Raw genomic sequence first — 20,562 nt, 5'->3', positions numbered from 1 at the left:
TGGGGCTTGCCAGTCCACAGGAGTATGCAATTAAGACAGAGTTACCTGACCATAAACTTGTTTTTCAAGGCACCCTGCGGCTGCATTTATATCCCAAGAATTCTCTGCTACTTACACGGCCATTTGTGTGGCCGATTGCACAGACCGATGTTTTATGGCCGTTTAAGTCATTTAGACAAATTACAATGAAACCTCGGGTCAGGACTGGAGGCAGTTGTGATTGATTATAACCATTGAAAGAGGTGAACACAGGTTTAACTGAGATACAACTTTATTTACAAAGGAGGGGATACAGCCACAACAGTAACCTGATGTGATAACTCTTAAAATAAGACATGGCAAAAATACAATCTGTAGGGATAAAACCAATAAATTATTTTGGGGTAACTTAACATGCAATGCAAAATAATCCTCCAAGACTGTTACTGAATTACATTCATTAAGACCCAACACCATGGGGTTTAGTTGGCTAGTTTGTTTTCTGATTGGCAGTAACTTTAGTGTTTAGGATAGATCTGAACACACAGAAGTACCATGAACTTAAAGGAAACATTTTTATGGAGACAGCTTAATCTTCAAGGTTCTGCATGGTTCCATAGTCAACCTGGGAAAATAGTGTCAGACATGGATGGATGTGGGGTCTTTGGTGAAGAAAACACGATTGATGACTTTCGACAAGGGAAGGAGCAGGCCGTTCCCCACTTCATGGTTAAGTAAAGGCAGTTCTATCTCTCAGTGATACGTAAGCCGACCGAGGACATATCCCTCCTTTGAACTCTTCTCCTAATACTCCTCTCCCTCCTCGTCCTCCTCAAATGAGTCGATTCCGACCTCTTCATAGTCCTTCTCCAGGGCAGCCATGTCTTCCCTGGCCTCAGAGAACTCTCCCTCCTCCATGCCCTCACCCACGTACCAGTGCACGAATGCCCGCTTGGCATACATCAGGTCAAACTTGTGGTCGAGACGCGCCCAGGCCTCAGCGATGGCTGTGGTGTTGCTCAACATGCACACAGCTCTCTGGACCTTGGCCAGGTCACCCCCTGGCACCACAGTGGGTGGCTGGTAGTTGATGCCCACTTTGAAACCTGTAGGGCACCAGTCCACGAACTGGATGCTTCGCTTTGTCTTGATGTTGCCGATGGCCACGTTGACATCCTTGGGCACCACGTCTCCGCGGTACAGCAGGCAGCACGCCATGTACTTACCGTGGCGAGGGTCGCACTTCACCATCTGGTTGGCAGGCTCAAAGCAGGAGTTGGTGATCTCAGCCACAGAAAGCTGCTCGTGGTAGGCCTTCTCGGCTGAGATGACAGGGGCATAGGTGGCCAGGGGGAAGTGGATGCGGGGGTAAGGCACCAGGTTGGTCTGGAACTCTGTCAGGTCCACGTTAAGGGCACCATCGAAGCGGAGAGAGGCGGTGATGGAGGAGACAATCTGGCTGATGAGCCTGTTGAGGTTGGTGTAAGAAGGGCGCTCAATGTCCAGGTTTCTACGGCAGATGTCGTAGATGGCCTCATTGTCGACCATGAAGGCACAGTCAGAGTGCTCTAGGGTGGTGTGGGTGGTCAGGATGGAGTTGTAGGGCTCCACCACAGCTGTGGACACCTGGGGAGCAGGGTATATGGCAAACTCCAGCTTGGACTTCTTCCCGAAGTCGACTGACAGACGCTCCATGAGCAGCGAGGTGAAACCAGACCCGGTACCTCCGCCGAAGCTGTGGAAGACCAAGAAACCTTGGAGCCCCGTGCACTGGTCAGCCTGTCAAGACAGAAAAATCATCAACATGTTTTCTAGAAGGAAAGTCCAAGCTCTGATAAGACACATTCAGGCTAGATATATTCAAGCCAAAGCAAAAACCCTTTCTGATAAAATATTAATGAGAAACCCATTTGTCATCCTAATATCACCATTGAATCTATCAAATCTGAGTTTCTCTCACCAGTTTACGGATCCTGTCCAGCACTTGGTCGATGATCTCCTTGCCGATAGTGTAGTGGCCACGGGCATAGTTATTGGCTGCGTCCTCCTTCCCTGAGATCAGCTGCTCGGGGTGAAACAGCTGGCGGTACGTACCTGTCCGCACCTCATCTGAGAGAAAAGGGAACAGACTAGGGTTAATTAGTCTGGTCTTGATGCTTGTTTTGAACTGTACCACCATATTGATGAAGACCTCTTCCTACACATTCCCAGTGTCAATCAGTCAGTGGATTTTCTCTGCCAGATCCCTCCAATACTCACCAATGACAGTGGGCTCCAGGTCTACAAAGATGGCGCGGGGCACGTATTTCCCGATGCCCGTGGCGCTGAAGAACGTGGTGAAGGAGTCGTCAGTGCTACCGACCGCCTTGTTGTTAGGCATGGTGCCATCCGGCTGGATCCCGTGCTCCAGGCAGTACAGCTCCCAACAGGTGTTGCCCATCTGGACTCCAGCCTGACCCACATGCACAGAGATACACTCACGCTGGAGAGACCGGGAAATATAGGGTTAGTCAAACAATTAGCTTATGGTTTCTTTGAACAGGTACAAAACATTGACTACACAAAGAGCCGATGATTTGACAGCAGTCTGCACTGGATGGAGGAACACTTGGATGTCAATGTCGCCAATGATAAATGGAGCCAGTGGAGCACCCCTCCAAACCACTCAGTGCATAGGAGTCTGAGGACGATTAAGGATTTGGGCAACCATTTTAGCACTTGTTTATCTGCGGTTTCTCACCACCAAGTGGCAGCACTAACACTAGTGGTTCCCAACCAGGGGTACTAGGTTCCCTGGGGGCGCTATGCCGATACACAGAGGGTACTTGAGAAGACTCATGAGACCATAAGGTTACTGATAGAATGCACATGAGAGGGTACGTCTGGCAGGGCAAAATTCAGTTGGTGGTACAATAACAGAAAAAGGTTGGGAACCACTGCTCTACACTAACAGAGGAAACAAACCTAACCTGCCCATGTCTGAGTGACAAAGGACAGGTGAGCCTGAAAACAGTGGGCGGCATGATCTAGCTAGTTAAAGACAAGCCACCGGAGTTATGAGCCAAAGTTATGAGTCGTATGTATATTTGCATGGTGACCCAATTTGTTTGCAGTGTGGTGAAACGGGACGATGACTAAACTTCCTAGCATGGCTTAGCCAACTCTGCAGTGAGTGGATCTGACCTACTTTAGTACTGAACTGTATGCAGCTACCGTCTCAGAAGCCTAGCCACGTCTCAGTGTGTGACTACCGGTATTGACATAGCCATTAACCACGTCTGAACCATGTAACTGATCTACACTGTACAAAACATTAAGAACACCTGCTCTTTCCATGACAGACTGACCAGATGAAAGCTATGATCCCTTATTGATGACACTGGTATGATAGTAGATGCCAGGCACACCGGGTTGTGTCAAGCACTTCAACGTATGTGTATAAAGAATGATCCACTACCCAAAGGACATCCAGCCAACTTGACAACTGTGGGAAGCATTGGAGTCAACATGGACCAGTATGGAACGCTTGATACCTTGTAGAGTCTATGCCCTGACGAATTGAGGCTGTTCTGAGGGCAAAAGGTGGAACAATTATAAAAAAGGTGTTCCTAATGTTTTGTACACCAACTGCATTTACACAGGAGTCTGGACACCCCTTCAGATTGGTGGATTCGGCTATTTTTGCCACACCAGTTGCTGACAGGTTAATAAAATCGAACACAGCCATACAATCTCCATAGACAAACATTGGTCTTACCGAAGAGCTCAGTGACTTTAGTCTGGGGCCGTTTCACCGGTTGGACTAGGCCCCTTAGTTCCAGTGAAGGGAAATCTTAACTATACATTGACATTCTAGACGATTCTGTGCTTCCAACTTTGTGGCAACAGTTTAGGGAAGGCCCTTTCCTGTTTCAGCATGACAATGCCCTTGTGCACAAAGCGAGGTACAAACAGAAATGGTTTGTCGAGATCGGTGTGGCAGAACTTGACTGGCCTGCACAGAGCCCTGACCTCAACCCCATCGAACACCTTTGGGCTGAATTGGAACACTGACTGCAAGCCAGGCCTAATTGCCCAACATCAGTGCCCGACCTCACAAATGCTCGTAGCTGAAAGGAAGCAAGTCGCCGCAGCAATGTTCCAACACCTAGTGGAAAGCCTTTCTTAGAGTGGAGGCTGTTGAGCAGCAAAGGGTGGACCTACTCCATTTAAATGCCTAGGATTTTGGATTGAGATGTTCAAAGAGCAGGTGTCCACATACTTGGTCATGTAGTGTACACATTTTATAGAGAAGGCGGCACTTGATATCTATATTCACTAAGGACCAAACAGAAGGTGTGCGTGTGAGAAATGAGTCAATTTTGCAATGCAGTATTGGCAGACGGCAGGATAGTTGAGGCTAGACTGCAGTGACACCATCCAGTCGATTAGACTCTTATAGCATTAGCAAAACAGCCATGCTGAATGTGTTACCACATTGTGCATCCCAATAGTCCATTACAGCCTACTCTCCTTATACTCTCCTCTCCTACTCTTCCTGTGATTTAGGCACCACACCCCTGAGGAGAGGATGCCACTAGATTGACACACACACACAGGAATGCCAACTTGGACAGAGGTCATTAGAGATTATACAATTATGTGAGTTTGTTTAACATTACAGCTTCGCAAGGAAACAAGGTCTGATAAGACATCACTAGAATCCAGGCTGAACTGGGAGGTCTGGAAAGTGGCTACCCCTTCAGCGAGTCATTGAGCTAGCGAGTAGCGACAATGCTAACAGGAGCTGACGAGTCTGCGTCAAGGCCAAAAGGCCCTCCACACCCTAATGAAGTATTTCCAGAGAACAGGCCGAGGGGAAAGCACCACCAAGGATGAGTGAAGCTGATAATAACAAGCGTATCATTTCTGAATCGCAGCACACCAGAGGCAGAGCTGGCTACATACACACACCAGTCTGTCCAAACTGGCTGACAAGACAGAGATGGAAGCGAGACATTCAAGAGAAACGAGAAAGTCAAGGAAGATAAGTTCACGAGACAGTGACATTGGGGCGGCAGGGTAGACTAGTGGTTAGAGCGTTGGACTAGTAACCGAAAGGTTGCAAGTTCAAATCCCCAAGCTGACAAGGTACAAAATCTGTCGTTCTGCCCCTGAACAGGCAGTTAACCCACTGTTCCTAGGCCGTCATTGAAAATAAGAATTTGTTCTTAACTGACTTGCCTAGTAAAATAAAGGTAAAATAAAAAATAAAAATAAACATGCCAAGAGGACGAGTCTGGGAATGTTGTGTGGTTGTATGTGTTGGCAGTACTTATGAATCAGAGCGTTTTGATTTGCAAAGGCCCAGCTATAAACAAGACCACCTGCCACAGTAACAGGAGAACAGACACCAGCCAACTAGGCTTTGCCCTCTGGTAGAATCATTTCCCCTTAAGCTAGGTTTAACTTTCAGTAGTATCAAGGGCAATTTAAATGGAAGAATCCACATAATGGGAATAGGACTTCCTTTTATGAACTGTAACTTTGTAAATTATTTTTTCCAGTATAGTAAGAGGATGTGAAGGAAACGTTAGAAAACCTCACTTCCCTCCAGATCTGAATCTACTACAGGGAGGTCCTCGTGACATAAAGGTCTTACACCTGCATGTTGCTACACCCCTCCACACATAATGTACTACTGGTATGACTCCACTCATGTAGAGACTGGGGCCACAACTGTCAGCCATTTCTCCAGCCTCCTAGTTTGACAGAACAAGCTGGGTAGGGTGGATGTGGGGGAGGGGTGGTGACAGGGATGTGAGTGTGTGCCTAGTTTAGGCATGACAGCTAGGTCAGCACTGCAGCCAGCTATTTAAAGGGAGGTGTCAATCATGACTCCATCCCCCCACTGTATGTAGCCCCGCCAGACCCCATTCTACTCCACTGACCCCTTTCTGTGGGAACAACCACATGGTGTCCTGAACCTCTAGTTCAGTCAGAGTTGATGTTCAGGCAGTCCCTAGTTCATACCAGATGTAAGAAACTAACCTCCACCCTGTTGCATTTGTCAGGGGTTGCCCTGATTTGCTAAACCACACACTTGAAACCTTGTAGGCGAGTCTAGTGCAGGCCCGTGTGTAACTGTGATAGCTTGCTGATTCAGTGACTGTTTGCGCATGATATAATAAGCCATTTATGTTAATGTTACCAGATAGGCCAGTCAGGTACATGCTAGGTTATGGTATTCATTTCCTGTATTTTGAACTCGGTATGGCGGTAGACCGTAGAGTACAGTCTAGATTAACAAATTGTTTGTGCAACTGCAAGTCCGCTGAGACACTTGGCACCAGCATGGCTGATGGACCAACCGCTTGTGGCCTGTTCAGTAGCTAGTAAGCAACCCCCCTCCAGCTTCCTGTTCTGTCCCCTATGGTGTTTTTAAAAGTGCAAAGAGGGCCTTGTGTTATGCGGGAAGACATATGGCTTGGAATTCACACCCAAACAAATAGCCTCTCCTTTCATAACATTCAAATTAGATGGCAGGTGTCAAAAGAAACTCCCACATGCCATGGTAATCTGTAGTAAAGAGGAAAATCAAGAACAGGCAAATCAAGACACCGCATTATGACCTGAGTAGTACATGAACTGGAATGGATCATAAAGGCTCTTTCACCCACATTTAGTAGTATAGACCTTAACCTCTCGATCAGACAGTCTGCCATGTGCTAGTCTGAAATGCTGATCCATTGGGCTCTGCGTCACTCCTAACCTCAGATTTCCCGTTCAGGTCAGATTACTGAAGGTTACCCCATCAAGACTAAGCATGTATGCATAGTCACAAGATTTCTGAGAGGTCTAAGTCGAATTCCTTGATATATTTTATGATTAATCACATGGGCAGGATGTGAGGTAATACAAATGTGAGCCATGTCCTAAAAACATCTATGTGCCAACTTGGTGGGAAAATGTTACTTATTACAGTGAATCTTTTTTTTAAACTCATTGTGGATGTAATCTGCCATATTCCAAAAGATGGTGGATCTGTGGTTCATTAGTAGTCGTTGGCATTTGTTCGGACTGAATAGCACTACATAGAGAGAACGTTCCCAGTTTTGCGCAGTAGACTAGAGCAACAGGAACAGTAGCTGACTAGACCTACAGTCACCCTTCAGAATACACACGGACCCGTGGGAGCCACATCAGCATTTAAAGCCAGCAGAGCAAATAAACACACCCATAACCACACTGGCCCCACGGCCACTATATGGAAACGGGCAACTCCTTTAACCATTCAAAATGGCAGGAGGCTGCTTCAAGCGCCAAATGACAACTTGATAGTAAATGCAGATACCTGTGAACTGAGTCATTATTATGAAATAGGACAATTAAGGCTCATGTGACGCAATTTAATAATTAAATGAATTCTAGTAATAGTTTTCTACTGCGCCAGTCGTGTTTTAATTGAAAAGCAAAACGGCGGGCTAAATTGAACGCGCAGCAAAATGGATACTCCTATAATGACGCACCATGTTATCAGAACAAAATAATATTATTTAAAAACAGGTGAGCCGTAGCGTAGGCTGTACCTACAAGTATTATAGATAACATAAACATTACTATACAGGATAGACTAAAAAAACATTAGAAATGTAGCCTAATTCATACATCTCAACCTTTACATTATTACAACCTATGCGTCGAAGGCAATGTTGAAAAAAATAAAGGTCTCACCATTTTGATTCTGTTTGTCTTCGTTTCCGTAGAAAAATAAAAGTGTTGGTGGTATAACCTCTCACAGTGAACCTATAATGGGGTCTCCGTGAGTATGTTTTAACTGCGTGTGTTACTGTAATCTGTTTTTATAAACTGCGAAGGGCGGGGGTGGAGTTTTGGACACTCCCTCTTCTCTCATAGGTCGAGTTCGTTTCACATGGCCCGGTGCTCCGGTTAGACGGAGTTGGTTATTTTAGACCATTCTAAGTAGGCGTAGTTGGATATTTTAGACTATTCCATTGGCCCTTAACTGATATCCCTAGTCACCGGGCTATGCAAAACGAACTCCTCCATACACAGATTAGACCTCAGGCTAGGTAGGAAAGTACAGGACAGAAAAGGAAAACTGTACCAAAGACGATATATTACATTGACAAGATAGCCGAGTGACCGCTCTAACAATGTAATTACATTTCCCCAGTGATTGAAGGCAGGCGAGACCATTCTAGTCAACGAGAGGGCTCATGACCAACAGGCACAACTAAATTGTTGCCGGAATGGCACGTGCATCCACTTAAATCAGTACAGTCTAAACATTACGAAACTCTATTCTACCAAGTAAGCCTCACGTAATTCAACACTCGCTTATAGACCCCCCCCCCCCAATACAAAAAAGGGCTTATTACACGTGGACAGAGTTTGGGCAGAGTAATCCTCTCGCTTCACCTCTTCCTCTCTGTCTTTGCGCAATTAACTGCCTTCGGGTTTTGTTGCTCCTTGTTCGCCACTAGATGTCAGACTTGTCTAGTGATCTGCTTGTTGTCCTGACCATGACGAAGACGCTCTTCTGTCTGCAACAAAATAGGTCAACGTTGTCCCAGGTATGCATTTTCCTCCCTAATTTCTCCATTGGGAATCGAGGAGAGTAAAATTATCCTAGTTCTGTGTCTAAGGGACAATTTTTGGAGCCGTCTTTCTGTGCATGAACAAGGTGGCAGTTTTGAATTCAGTAACATCTGTTTTTGTGGTTAATAAATGAAAGTTGAGAGGATATACTTTTTAATACTTTAACTTTGTTGCAGTTGAACTCAGTTTTATCTCTCCTATCTAAGTGGTTAGCTGTACTATAGACCCCGGCCCCTGGCCCATGAGGCATTGGAGGACCTTCTCTCAGGCTTTTGGCGATGAATGAAAAAGTTATAATCCTCAAACAGGGCCTGAATTCCTCCAGACAGGCTCTTCATCCGACCCCCCCCTGTATTTTGAGATAGACGGAACGATAGATCAAAATCTATTTCATGTGCATCGTTTTTCCCTCCTACAGTGGACACTATGGGGCTAAGGATTTCTTTCCCCTTATCTTATGTACTGGGTTTAAACTCTAACCCACTGGCCATATGTGATTAAACTCTAACCCACTGGCCATGGGTTTAAACTCTAACCCACTGGTCATGGGTTTAAACCCTAACCCACTGGCCTTGTGATTAAACCCTAACCCACTGGCCATGTGTTTAAACTCTAACCCACTGGCCGTGGGTTTAAACCCTAACCCACTGGCCGTGTGTTTAAACTCTAACCCACTGGCCGTGGGTTTAAACTCTAACCCACTGGCCGTGGGTTTAAACCCACTGGCCTAACCCACTGGCGATGTGTTTAAACTCTAACCCACTGGCCGTGGGTTTAAACCCTAACCCACTGGCCGTGGGTTTAAACTCTAACCCACTGGCCGTGGGTTTAAACTCTAACCCACTGGCCGTGGGTTTAAACTCTAACCCACTGGCCGTGGGTGTAAACTCTAACCCACTGGCCGTGGGTAAACTCTAACCCACTGGCCGTGGGTAAACTCTAACCCACTGGCCTGGTGTAACCCACTGGCCGTGGGTGTAAACTCTAACCCACTGGCCGTGGGTGTAAACTCTAACCCACTGGCCGTGGGTGTAAACTCTAACCCACTGGCCGTGGGTTTAAACTCTAACCCACTGGCCGTGGGTTTAAACTCTAACCCACTGGCCGTGGGTTTAAACCCTAACCCACTGGCCGTGGATTTGAACCCTAACCCACTGGCCATGGATTTGAACCCTAACCCACTGGCCATATGTTTAAACTCTAACCCACTGGCCTTGTGATTAAACTCTAACCCACTGGCCATGTGATTAAACTAACCCACTGGCCATGTGATTAAACTCTAACCCACTGGCCATGTGATTAAACTCTAACCCACTGGCCATGTGATTAAACTCTAACCCACTGGCCTTGTGATTAAACTCTAACCCACTGGCCATGTGATTAAACTAACCCACTGGCCTAACCCACTGGCCATGTGATTAAACTCTAACCCACATGGATTAAACTAACCCACTGGCCATGTGATTAAACTCTAACCCACTGGCCATGTGATTAAACTCTAACCCACTGGCCATGTGATTAAACTCTAACCCACTGGCCATGTGATTAAACTCTAACCCACTGGCCATGTGATTAAACTCTAACCCACTGGCCATGTGATTAAACTCTAACCCACTGGCCATGTGATTAAACTCTAACCTGCTGGCTATTTTTTTTAAACCCTAACCCACCGGCTAATGGTTTAAACAAGTTTCTTTCTATTTTCTTTCTTTAATATAGCATTTGTCTATAAAGCATTTTGTATATGCTGGTATGGTGGTTTGTAGCATCTATAGCAAGAAAATGTTTTTTACAGCATCTAGGACATTGATTAGATCAAATGAATTGATTTAAACTGATGTCCACAAAATAGTGAATTGATTACTGATCAACATGAATGTGAACGTAAACTGATGTCTACAACATGAATGTGAGTGTAAACTGATGTCTACAACATGAATGTGAGTGTAAACTGATGTCTACAACATGAATGTGAGTGTAAACTGATGTCTACAACATGAATGTGAGTGTAAACTGATGTCTAGAACATGAATGTGAGTGTAAACTGATGTCTAGAACATGAATGTGAGTGTAAACTGATGTCTAGAACATGAATGTGAGTGTAAACTGATGTCCCATATTGGTACCATTGTGTGCCATGTCAATCACTGACAGTGTTCTTTTACTAAAGGGCCTGTCTGCTGTTATTTTACATTTACATCTGAGGTTTCTTCTGCATCTCAGTGTATTCTTTCTGTATATATTCTCTCAAAGCAGAAATAGCATCCATGTATTTTTAAGCATCAGCAACCACTTTCAAGCCACCACCTCTATCTAACCAGGAAGAGAGGATGAGAAAACAAGATCCCCAGTGTAGGGTTCATATGTCAAAGGTCAATGTATAGGCCCAAAAGCTTCAAGAGAAGAAGATGGGGCACATATTTGTCCTATGATAAGAGGGCACCCAGTTCCAAGTTCATCATTTCATACATGTGGAATCATTTACCTGCAGATACAGATGCTGAAACAGACCAACCAGGTAAAGCTCTTTGATTCCCAGTCTTCATCTCATGCTGTGACTACACTCATAGAAAAACCCTTTGAAGATACCTTTTTGATTCCAGGTAGAACCCTTTTGGTTCCAACTAGAATCCTATTGGGTTCCATGTAGAACCCTTTCCCCAGAGGGTTTTACATGGAACCCAAGAATTCTGTCTGGAACCAAAAAGAGTTCTACCTGGAAACAAAATGGGTTCTCCTATTGGGACAGCCAAGAACCCATTTGGAACCCTTTTTTCTTAGAGTACATATTGCTTATGGGCAGATTCCTCCCAAGAAGTTTTGTGTGTTCTTGTAACAGGCAAAGCGTTAGAAATAGTGCTGGTCTCACTGCAGACATTTTTGTTGTTGTGGATTTCTGAACCAGTCACTCCTGAGTCATGTTGTCAACAATTATATTTGTCATGGTTTCCAGTTAAATCTAAAGAACAACACCCATAGGTTGAATACCACCTGGGGTCCCCACTTCTCCAGCCTTACCTGTGAAGAGGACAAATGAACCTTTAACAGCAGTGGGCCAAATCAGGGTCAGGACCACACAAAGTGTTTCTTGGTAGTCTTAAACAAATCTACTTTGAAGCAAGTATACACCTCACACATATGGTTATGTGTCACGCCCTGATCTGTTTCACCTGTCTTGTGCTCGTCTCCACCCCCCTCCAGGTGTCGCCCATCTTCCCCATTATCCCCTGTGTATTTATACCTGTGTTTTCTGTGTGTCTGTTGTCAGTTCGTCTTGCTTGTTCAAGCTTACCAGTGGTTTGTCTCAGGTTCTGGGTTTCCCTAGTCACGCTTTTGCTTGTCCTCCTGATTTTGACCTTTGCCTGTCCTGACCCTCTGCCTGCCGTCCTGTACCTTGGCCTCTGCTCTGGATTATCGACCTCTGCCTACCATCCTGTACCTTGGCCTCTGCTCTGGATTATCGACCCCTGCCTGCCTTGTCCGGTCGTTTGCCTGCTCCTGTGGTTACAATAAACATCTGCACTTGGGTCTTACCTTGATTCCTGATAGTTATGGGCTTAAAAAAAAGTAGTCACCTATGCTATGTCAGATATAGTTGAAATATACTACATTTTCAGTTTGCATCCCAATATTACACTTTATCCATCACAGAACACTGAAATATAACAATTGTTTCCAATAAAACACTGGATTTTCTGCAGTAAAAAGGTTTTAATTATGAAAAATATTTATAACATTCCACCCATGAGGCCACTAGAGGGACATTTGATTGCAGGAAAGAGCTACAAAAAGTGCTGTTCTCACTGCAGACATTTTTTTTGTGGATTTCTGAACCTGCCATTCGTGAGTCATGTTGACAAATCTCATTGTTGCCATTGTTTTTACGGTTAAATCTAATGAACAGCATCCATGGGTTGAATACCATAGTGATATTACTGCTTCACAGTCATGTCCAGGTCTGCTGGTCTGGACATTGGAGAGATAGAAAACCTATTAGCAGTGATGTCTGTGTGGTTAACTGACCAGAATACATTAGCCAGTTAAACACCCCAGTGCTTGTACCTGCCTCAGGCAATGCCTAGTAGGATCCTACTGCTAAACCACTAACTATAGGAAGACACTGGGGGAGGGGGATCTGTCCCGCACTGTGCAATAATACACTCTGAGAGAGACCATGTAAAATTAACAGGGTCTAAGTAGATTTGCTGTGCTACTAAAGTATTTCCACTGCAGCACAGAGGCAATGTGATTTTTGATTTCTCTGCAGTGCAGGTTGGAGGAGCTATCAGAGTGAGCTCCCTAATGGAGCCAGGTCAGAATCCTGCCCTGTGCATACAGATTGAGATATGGGAGGTTGTGTCCCCTGCAGTCTGGCCAACCTCTGGTCAAATAGAATCACTCCTCCCTGTGGACCCGCCCTCCTATTAGACAAACGGAGAAACTCTGGGTCTGTGTTTGACCTCACACACACCAGCCCACTCTCTGTGATGGAGTTTTTTTTTTTGTGTGTGTGTGTGTGTGTGTGTGTGTGTGTGTGTGTGTGTGTGTGTGTGTGTGTGTGTGTGTGTGTGTGTGTGTGTGTGTGTGTGTGTGTGTGTGTGTGCGTGTGTGTGTGTGTGTGTGCGCATAACTACAAAGATACAAAATGAGAATCAGATTAAACATCGAGGCTATTGGATGGCAGGTTGGCTGCTCCATTTACTGTGTGATGCATATTCATCTAATGTGGAAAAACCTGTCACTTTGATCAGGTACCTTGCTAAATAAAATGTGGGTAACGATTAATTAGAATTTGTTTAATTGCTACACAGTCCCAGGATATCGGTTGAAGTACGCAAACATGTAATGAATGTAATTATTACAATCTGTATCTTGTAATGAAACGGATCATCAAGTGTTTGAAAACAATAATTATTTTTGGAAAGAAGTGGTCTATTTACACCAGACAGTCAAGCAGGAAGTGCTTGTGTATTCATCCTATACTCCCTAGTTCCCCCAAGTGCTGTTGTCCAATCCAGTGATTATATTTCAAGTGTCCTATATAAGTGTCCTGACTTCATATTAGCTCGGGTAACCCAAACGTTCACGTGTATCAAGTATTACAAGGTAGGATTTGACCCATCAAGAGTAATTTTAATCCTTTCCAATTATCTTCAATTGTCTGGATAACCATTAACACTAGAGTAATTATAAACTATGCCTTCTCCTTGCTTACCAACCATAATCAAATCCTTTCATGGCTGTTTGGTTGAAAATTAATCTTCAGAAAAAGTAATATTGTGGTAATAAGAGAGGTAAGGATGTCTGTGTTTGTAAAGTATCTGAAGATGCCTTCTGACTCTCAACTAAAATTATTCCGTGGCAAGGTCTGACTGGATATAGGGAAATTCTGGTAAATTCCAGATGGACTGGTCCATCTTTAGCCCAGTGGGCCTGTATAAATATTTTTTTGCACAAAATTATCATTATTTGGCTAGTAATGGGGCCCTCAAGGGACAAAATTGTCCAGTGTTAGAAATGTCCAGAATGATTTTTGGTCCCAGTCCGTCCCTTGGTTGTTGGTCCGTTGGTTGTCTTTACAGTTCTAGGATTTCTATAAAGATCTATACACATTGAGATTGGGGTTTGTCCTCAGGGTGAGGTAATGCTTTTTAATTGTTGGAAACTCTAGGGATGCAAAGTTGCTTGCTAAGCCAATTTAAATCCCAGTGGGCAATTCCACAGAAAATACACTGTAATGCTTGTAGGGGTTTGTAACCTTAACATTGAGAACATTGACAAGCAAGACTAATTCTAATGTCTTGACTAACCTTGATCAAGCTCCTCATATTCATCACTCCAGACTTTTGTCTTGTTTCATGTCTCAGAACATCGGCTTGGATAGAGGCTGGGTTGTTTATGTTCAGCTCCCAATCTGCTATAGATGAAATCAGGGTATTTTCACACATGGAGGAGGGCCTCTGCGGTGGCCTGGGTGCAGGGGAGTCTGGGCTGGCCGTGATAAGGGCTTAGGGGCTTTGAAGGCAGCTTTACACTGAGATCAAGGTGGGCCACACAGACCACAACAGAAGTGTTCAGACCCCTAGAAAACCCCATTGAGTTTTATTCCTAAAGTAAGCTATCATCCTTACCAGAATGGCATGGATTGGCACTTGAAGGGTCACACAAGCCTAGAAAATAGCTGTCATGAAAAGGTTGTGGTTAATAACTGATTATTGTACTTCCTCCTTCAACATCAAGACCTCTGCTTTCCCCAAACACCCTCCAGACACACACACACCTACACACACGCATTTACCATTCATGATGTTGTAGGCCTGGCTGAAAGGTGTTTGATACTAACAAGAGCCCATCCTTCTGGGATGGCCCCTGCCTGCCACTCTTCATCCACACCATTATCATAAATGTGACATTTCACAGATAATATTGATTACTTTATCTTAGCATTTCAGCCTGCATGACAGGCCGGTGCAGAGAGCAGCGTTTCTATTGATCTCTAGCCTATTAAACCCTCTTGTGAGTATAATCGTTGTTATAAGACCTTTTACTGCCTATAGAATCAATGGTTCACATTTTGTAGCCAGGACAGAAGAGAGGTCATATTTGAAAATCTGCAATTTTCATCTACATGCCCTCCACCAATGTGGGCATTTTGGGCAGACCTAGGCATTTTCTAACCGTTCCCTGGAAGAAAGACTACATATAGGGAGCTGAAATCATACATATATAATGCTATTTAGTTCTTAGTTCAGGACACAATGTGTGTTTACTTACATGCCAACACTGAAAAACATTGGTTTGCATGTTTCTTTAATGCCAATCCTATCCTGAGGGTTTGGTTTGGAAATGTCATGTAGACTATTATATAGCAGGTCAAATCACACACTCCAGCAATTTGTTCCTACAGTCCATACCGTGAGTCTTATTTAATCTTTCTTCGTTCAGTTGGTGGCACATGGCGCTTGTAACACCAGGGTAGTGGGTTCGATTCCCGGGACCACCCATTTGTCTTTGGATAAAAGCGTCTGCTAAATGGCATATATTATAAAACCGCTAAACGACAACGGTTTGACAACATTGTTAATTGATTGACATGATGGTTCATGATAAATCCATGTGTAATAACAGAGCACGTCGTCAATCTTCAACTCAAGCTCTACTGAGGAGAATGACCATTTCCTCGTCTTGTTGTTGCCGGAGAAATCACACTTAGTAGAAAAATAGGCTATAACATTCACTTCACTGGAGAGGACAGTTATTTCTTTGAAGAACTTATGTTGAGAATAGGTAACATTTTACATTAGGTCTGGTTATACAATTTGGTATAATTGTATTGTCGTTATTTGGAATTTATCCTCTGACCATCTAATGACAAATATTTGAATCACATCTGTTACACTTGTCCTTAATCAATCAATGATTGTCAGACAAATCTGTGTACAAGAAAAATAGGAAACTATTTAGTAGGCTACTATTTAATATTAACAACATATTTCCCCATTATCATGTTTGATGATTTATGACGATATTTCAACAACTAAAATAAAGTCAGAATCCTTATAAATTGCCAACATAAATAATTGTTCATTTAAAAGTGTAATAAACGGCATGATTTTTATTTTGAATGGAAAAACCTGACATTGTAAGCCCCTGACCAATCAAAATAACGAACACATTTACAAACGTTAGATTATTTAGCAGTATACGTTATTAATTCAAATGCAATATAACCACAGTCCAGGTGTGACAAGACAAGAAATAGCCTACATAAAACATCTCCCATAAATTATTTGATAAAAAATAAATCTGTATACGTTCGAGGCATATATGTTCCATATACATTATCCAGTGTCTACATACAACAACATAGTTATCGAAAATGGTTAGTTATCAAATTAAAATACTCACAATTCAAAGCAAGACCAAATAGTTCAAGACATCCATGTTCTTCAGAAATCGACGATATTGTAATATTGTCTAACTCTTCATTCTGTTTAAATTAAAAACATCTTAAATATTGTGTTGTCTCTTTTTTATCTGGTAATGCAGATATGTAGGCCTATAAACATGATCAAGCGCTCTTATGAAGAGAGGTACAAAAACAATGGAAATAAATATGAGAGAAAATGCATAATGCGTGATATAGGGAACTCAAAAATGGCCATATTAACCTCGCCTATCTGACATGATGACAGGATATATGTCACCTAAAAGGGCAAAGTATCGAGGAAAAGCTTATCTATTATTGCAGGTGGAGGGACCAAGTCTTCCAGTTTCAAGTAGAATATCCTCTGCAGACCTTGTGTACATAGCGTGCGAAGTTCAGGCAGCTTTCCCAAGAGTTTTGACAAGTGATTTGGTCGACTGACACTTCCATCGTTAAAAGTCACTTTGTCTTTCAAACAGTTCACCATCTTGTTCTGAAGTTCCTCTACTTTCCTGGGCTCCTTCAGCCCATGTCTCTCTGAAACAATGACAGGGTGCAATTCGTTTCAAAACTTAACCCAATGGCATTATAGGCGCATAGATTCAGAACTTAGGGTTTTATTAGCCTACCTGTTACTGTGGCAAGGGCGCAAATGCAGGAGAATGTTGCTACGTCTATATTCATACTTTGAAGGTTTGCAGAGAACTCCACTATGGTGTCAATCCAGTCTCCAAAGCCGCGCCTACACTGAAGCCTGTGCAAAACCAATCCGTTGCAGAAGATGAGCTTCCCTTCCTCAGGGTTGGACCTGTAATATGATAGCATCGCATGATTAGGAATCGGATACCGACTTGGCAATAAGATCAAATGGATACTATCGCGCGTAATTGTTGTGCGTAAAAAGACTATTTATATAGGTGCATTTTTGATATGCTATTGTATAAGATACCTGTAAGCCAAACGCAGAACGAAGAGTTCCAGGAAGGCTGATTCGAATAGGAGATCTTGGTCCGGTCTCGGCAGATCGGTAAAACCTGGGATCTTTTGCGCCCAGTCCCGGATAATCTCCATGGAGACGGTCAGGACGTCGTAGAACTGCTGCACATGTTGCGTGTCATCTCCGTCGATTTGGCTGTCAGCATTATTCTGGAACTAGAAGGTGATGTTAAATTGAACTCATAAACCCAATGCTCAACGGTATATTTTTAAAACGTATTTTTTTAAACTTATTTTATGAATAAATTGGTGCGCAAAGTGATGTGGGTTGCATTTCCGAGGCTCGTACTTACTCGGGAGTAGTCCAGTCGAGACAATGAGGGGTTGGAGTCCACATGGGCCCTCACTAGCGCGTTAAGGATGCTGACAGGTGACAAAGGGTCTTGAATTTTATGTTTGGAGGGTAACCGGCCACGTCGACCCTTTAAACTTGCAGTCCTGACGACTGAATAATGAAAAATATAAATGAAGTTGTTTTGTATAAATAATTACTATTATGCTTTGAAAAACACATTCTGCCTACAATTAATGTGTAGATACATTTCAAGGAAATGCGTAAAGTTGTGCGTTTTAGAACGAACCTTACCTTCTTTGACCATTCCCGTGACAAGGCACTTCTGGAAACGGCAGTATTGGCACCTGTTTCTCCGGCGTTTGTCAACTGCACAGTTTTTCCCAGCTAAACACACATATTTGGCATTTTTCTGAACAGTGCGCTGTGAAGAAACACAGAGGAGAACACCTTAGTTGCCATTCGATGCGTTGCCACCTGAAGCTTTGATACATTGATCAAATATAGCCATTAAAATACGTTTGCCACGCATATTGACCATGGGAAATGAACAGCCACGGCGTTGTAGTCTTCCACCTACTCTCCCAGCTGCATAATGCATCATAGCAGCGGACGAGGCAGACAGTGGGTAAATATCGTTCCGTGGCTACTCATAATATTAAGTTTACCCTCTCCCAGTCCTCTATTGACATGGCAAGGAGATAACGGTTATTGATTTTGAAGGGATTGTATCAGGAGCCAACAAACAACACAATGAATCAGTAGTCTAAATATTAAAATACATTTAAATGGAATGTTAGTTGACCGTTAGTTCTAAATGTATAACAATCCCCGCTGATATTTAATGTAACATACCTTGAAGAATCCCTTACAGCCCTCGCAGGTTCGCACGCCGTAGTGCTGACAGGCGGCATTGTCCCCACACACCGCACATAAAGCATCGGTGTTGGTGGGTGATCCTTGGATAGGAGGCGACGGTGCTTGGTTATCCATAAAGTGATGTCCGTGACCGAGCTGGAACGAATAGGGGGAACCCACCCTGTGCTGTTTCCTTAGGGAGCTGGAACCAAATATGCCCTGGCTCTCCAAGCCATGATACCTGCCTGAGGTATCCGGGTTCACGGACACCTGGAGGGACCCGTCAAATCTCATCTGGCACGTCGACAAAGGACTACCGGTTTGGGAATGCTTGAGAGAAAACAAGGATAATCTGGATATGGCATTTTTCCGCTGCTCCATTCTGTGCGCCACCGCCAAGTAGTCCTGGTGAAAACTGTAGAGAGATCCAGAATCATCCCACGCATGGCTGGGTGGACTCTGGAATGTCTGTGTGTGTGGAGAGGGGGGCTTGTAGTAAACGGACCCGGAGGGAGTGACCATCTCATCGGACTGATGCGGCTGGTGGTGGTGACTTTGCTGGTGGTACATGGGGATGTCCTCAACTTTGATGGATGACTGCTCCCCCGGATGGGGCATTTGGAATAGACAAGGGGGTTTGACGTCATAGTTCGAATTGTTACAGTAGCTGTCCACGAAAACACCGACATTTGGAAGATTGGTGATAGTGGCTGATGTGATTTCTGTGTTGGTCAGGTCCATGCTAAACTTGACAAACTCGGGCGTTAGGAAGTCGCAGTTATGGCTGTGGTGCTCTCCAGCCGCGTGGAAGCTGCTTGCGCTCTGTTGCGAAGCGGGACAAGCTCCTTGAGGCGACGATCCGCACTGAGCCTGGACGCACGGCATAGCTGCTATAATGAGTGAGGGAGACAAAATTATAAAAATCGATCTCCTTGTCAAGCCACAATCCCATCCAATGCAGATGCATTGCACGTAAATTAGAATGTTTGCGTAAAAGCGCACGAGACTTATATGATTAGCCTATTCTGTCACCACTCTCTAGAACAAGTGGCAACAGCAAAGCATTGCATCTATAATAGGCGCAACGTCTCCAACATTATTTGTGGTCTTACCTTCAGTTGTATGACTATTTTCAAAGACACAATGCCCGAATCACTTCCTGGAGTTATGATAATATCCACTCGATGTTGCTCCCTGCTAAAGAATTCGAAAAAAATCGGTCACAAAAATTACAAACCTGTAAAGATATGAATTTATAAGCAGGATATTACTTTCTGATCACATTAATGTTATACTGTTGAAAACAAAATGTGAATTTTAAGACAATTAAACCAATACCTTAAACTGTCACCCGGTGCACCATAATACATACATTTAGAGGATTACATCTTCTCCGCTGTATCCATATCCAAGTGCAAATGTAGCATTGTGAAGAGAACCGGGCAGATGGCCATGCACATCCCCAACTGGCTACTAGACTGGCCGCGGTTAACACTGACAATGTGCCTTTGTTTATGTGGCTCGGAGTCGGAATACCACTGCCCACGTGCCAAAGACACTGGACGTCATCGAGCATTACGCGCACCAATCCCTTCCAAGGATGGATGTTTCAGATACTTCTGTAAACGCACGATAGCGTACAGAATCTAATAGAATAGAATAGAATGTTATTTTTTTGACATCCTCATACAAGAATGATAAAAAAACATCACATAATAATACACATGAACGCATATGGGTTGGCGAAATGCCTGATGAAAGCATTGCAAAAAACAAATAACAATCTCACCTCAATTCACAACTAACTTAATGATATGCATTGTTGCATTTACAGCAGCCTACGCCAAATATAGAGGTATGTACGAAGATACTAAACAACAATCATGTAAAATAATGACTAGGGCTGGTG

The 20,562-nt window shown here is 43.8% G+C and overlaps 2 protein-coding genes across 4 annotated transcripts; both read right to left on the bottom strand.

Annotated features, from left to right (window-relative positions):
• Positions 1-253: 253 nt before the first annotated feature.
• LOC135543254 (tubulin alpha chain-like) lies at positions 254-7,829 on the bottom strand. Its single transcript, XM_064970392.1, has 4 exons — positions 7,693-7,829; positions 2,239-2,461; positions 1,940-2,088; positions 254-1,758 (listed from the first exon to the last, which is right to left on the bottom strand). Exons 1-4 carry the CDS (start codon positions 7,693-7,695, stop codon positions 784-786), a joined length of 1,350 nt encoding a protein of 449 aa, XP_064826464.1. The 5' UTR covers positions 7,696-7,829; the 3' UTR covers positions 254-783.
• An 8,351-nt stretch (positions 7,830-16,180) lies between these two features.
• LOC135543252 (nuclear receptor subfamily 4 group A member 2-like) lies at positions 16,181-20,275 on the bottom strand. 3 transcript variants are annotated; one of them, XM_064970390.1, is made up of 8 exons: positions 19,992-20,275; positions 19,766-19,850; positions 18,651-19,543; positions 18,090-18,219; positions 17,797-17,948; positions 17,457-17,659; positions 17,137-17,315; positions 16,181-17,044 (listed from the first exon to the last, which is right to left on the bottom strand). In XM_064970390.1, the coding sequence occupies exons 3-8, from the start codon at positions 19,536-19,538 to the stop codon at positions 16,788-16,790; spliced, it is 1,809 nt and encodes a 602-aa protein (XP_064826462.1). In that variant the 5' UTR covers positions 19,539-19,543; positions 19,766-19,850; positions 19,992-20,275; the 3' UTR covers positions 16,181-16,787. The 3 variants fall into 3 exon arrangements, with proteins under 3 accessions (XP_064826462.1, XP_064826461.1, XP_064826463.1); XM_064970389.1 differs by having other exon boundaries at positions 20,026-20,275; XM_064970391.1 differs by having other exon boundaries at positions 19,766-19,847; positions 20,026-20,275.
• Positions 20,276-20,562: the final 287 nt, after the last annotated feature.

Source organism: Oncorhynchus masou, chromosome 7 (genome assembly GCF_036934945.1).
Source record: "Oncorhynchus masou masou isolate Uvic2021 chromosome 7, UVic_Omas_1.1, whole genome shotgun sequence".
Taxonomy (NCBI): domain Eukaryota; kingdom Metazoa; phylum Chordata; class Actinopteri; order Salmoniformes; family Salmonidae; genus Oncorhynchus; species Oncorhynchus masou.
The sequence above is the reverse complement of the archived record's forward strand: the minus strand, read 5'-3'. Positions and strand labels throughout refer to the sequence as shown.

Bases quoted from the DNA above. Each gene is read 5' to 3' on its own strand.
- LOC135543252 (XM_064970390.1), bottom strand. From the start codon at position 19,538: ATGCCGTGCGTCCAGGCTCAGTGCGGATCGTCGCCTCAAGGAGCTTGT. The intron at 17,660-17,796 runs GTAAGTACGAGC...ATCACCTTCTAG, and splicing joins CTCGACTGGACTACTCCCGA to TTCCAGAATAATGCTGACAG. The intron at 17,316-17,456 runs GTATCTTATACA...ATCATATTACAG, and splicing joins GTTCTGCGTTTGGCTTACAG to GTCCAACCCTGAGGAAGGGA.
- LOC135543254 (XM_064970392.1), bottom strand. The intron at 2,089-2,238 runs GTGAGTATTGGA...CTTTTCTCTCAG, and splicing joins CCTGGAGCCCACTGTCATTG to ATGAGGTGCGGACAGGTACG. The intron at 1,759-1,939 runs GTGAGAGAAACT...CTGTCTTGACAG, and splicing joins TGGACAGGATCCGTAAACTG to GCTGACCAGTGCACGGGGCT.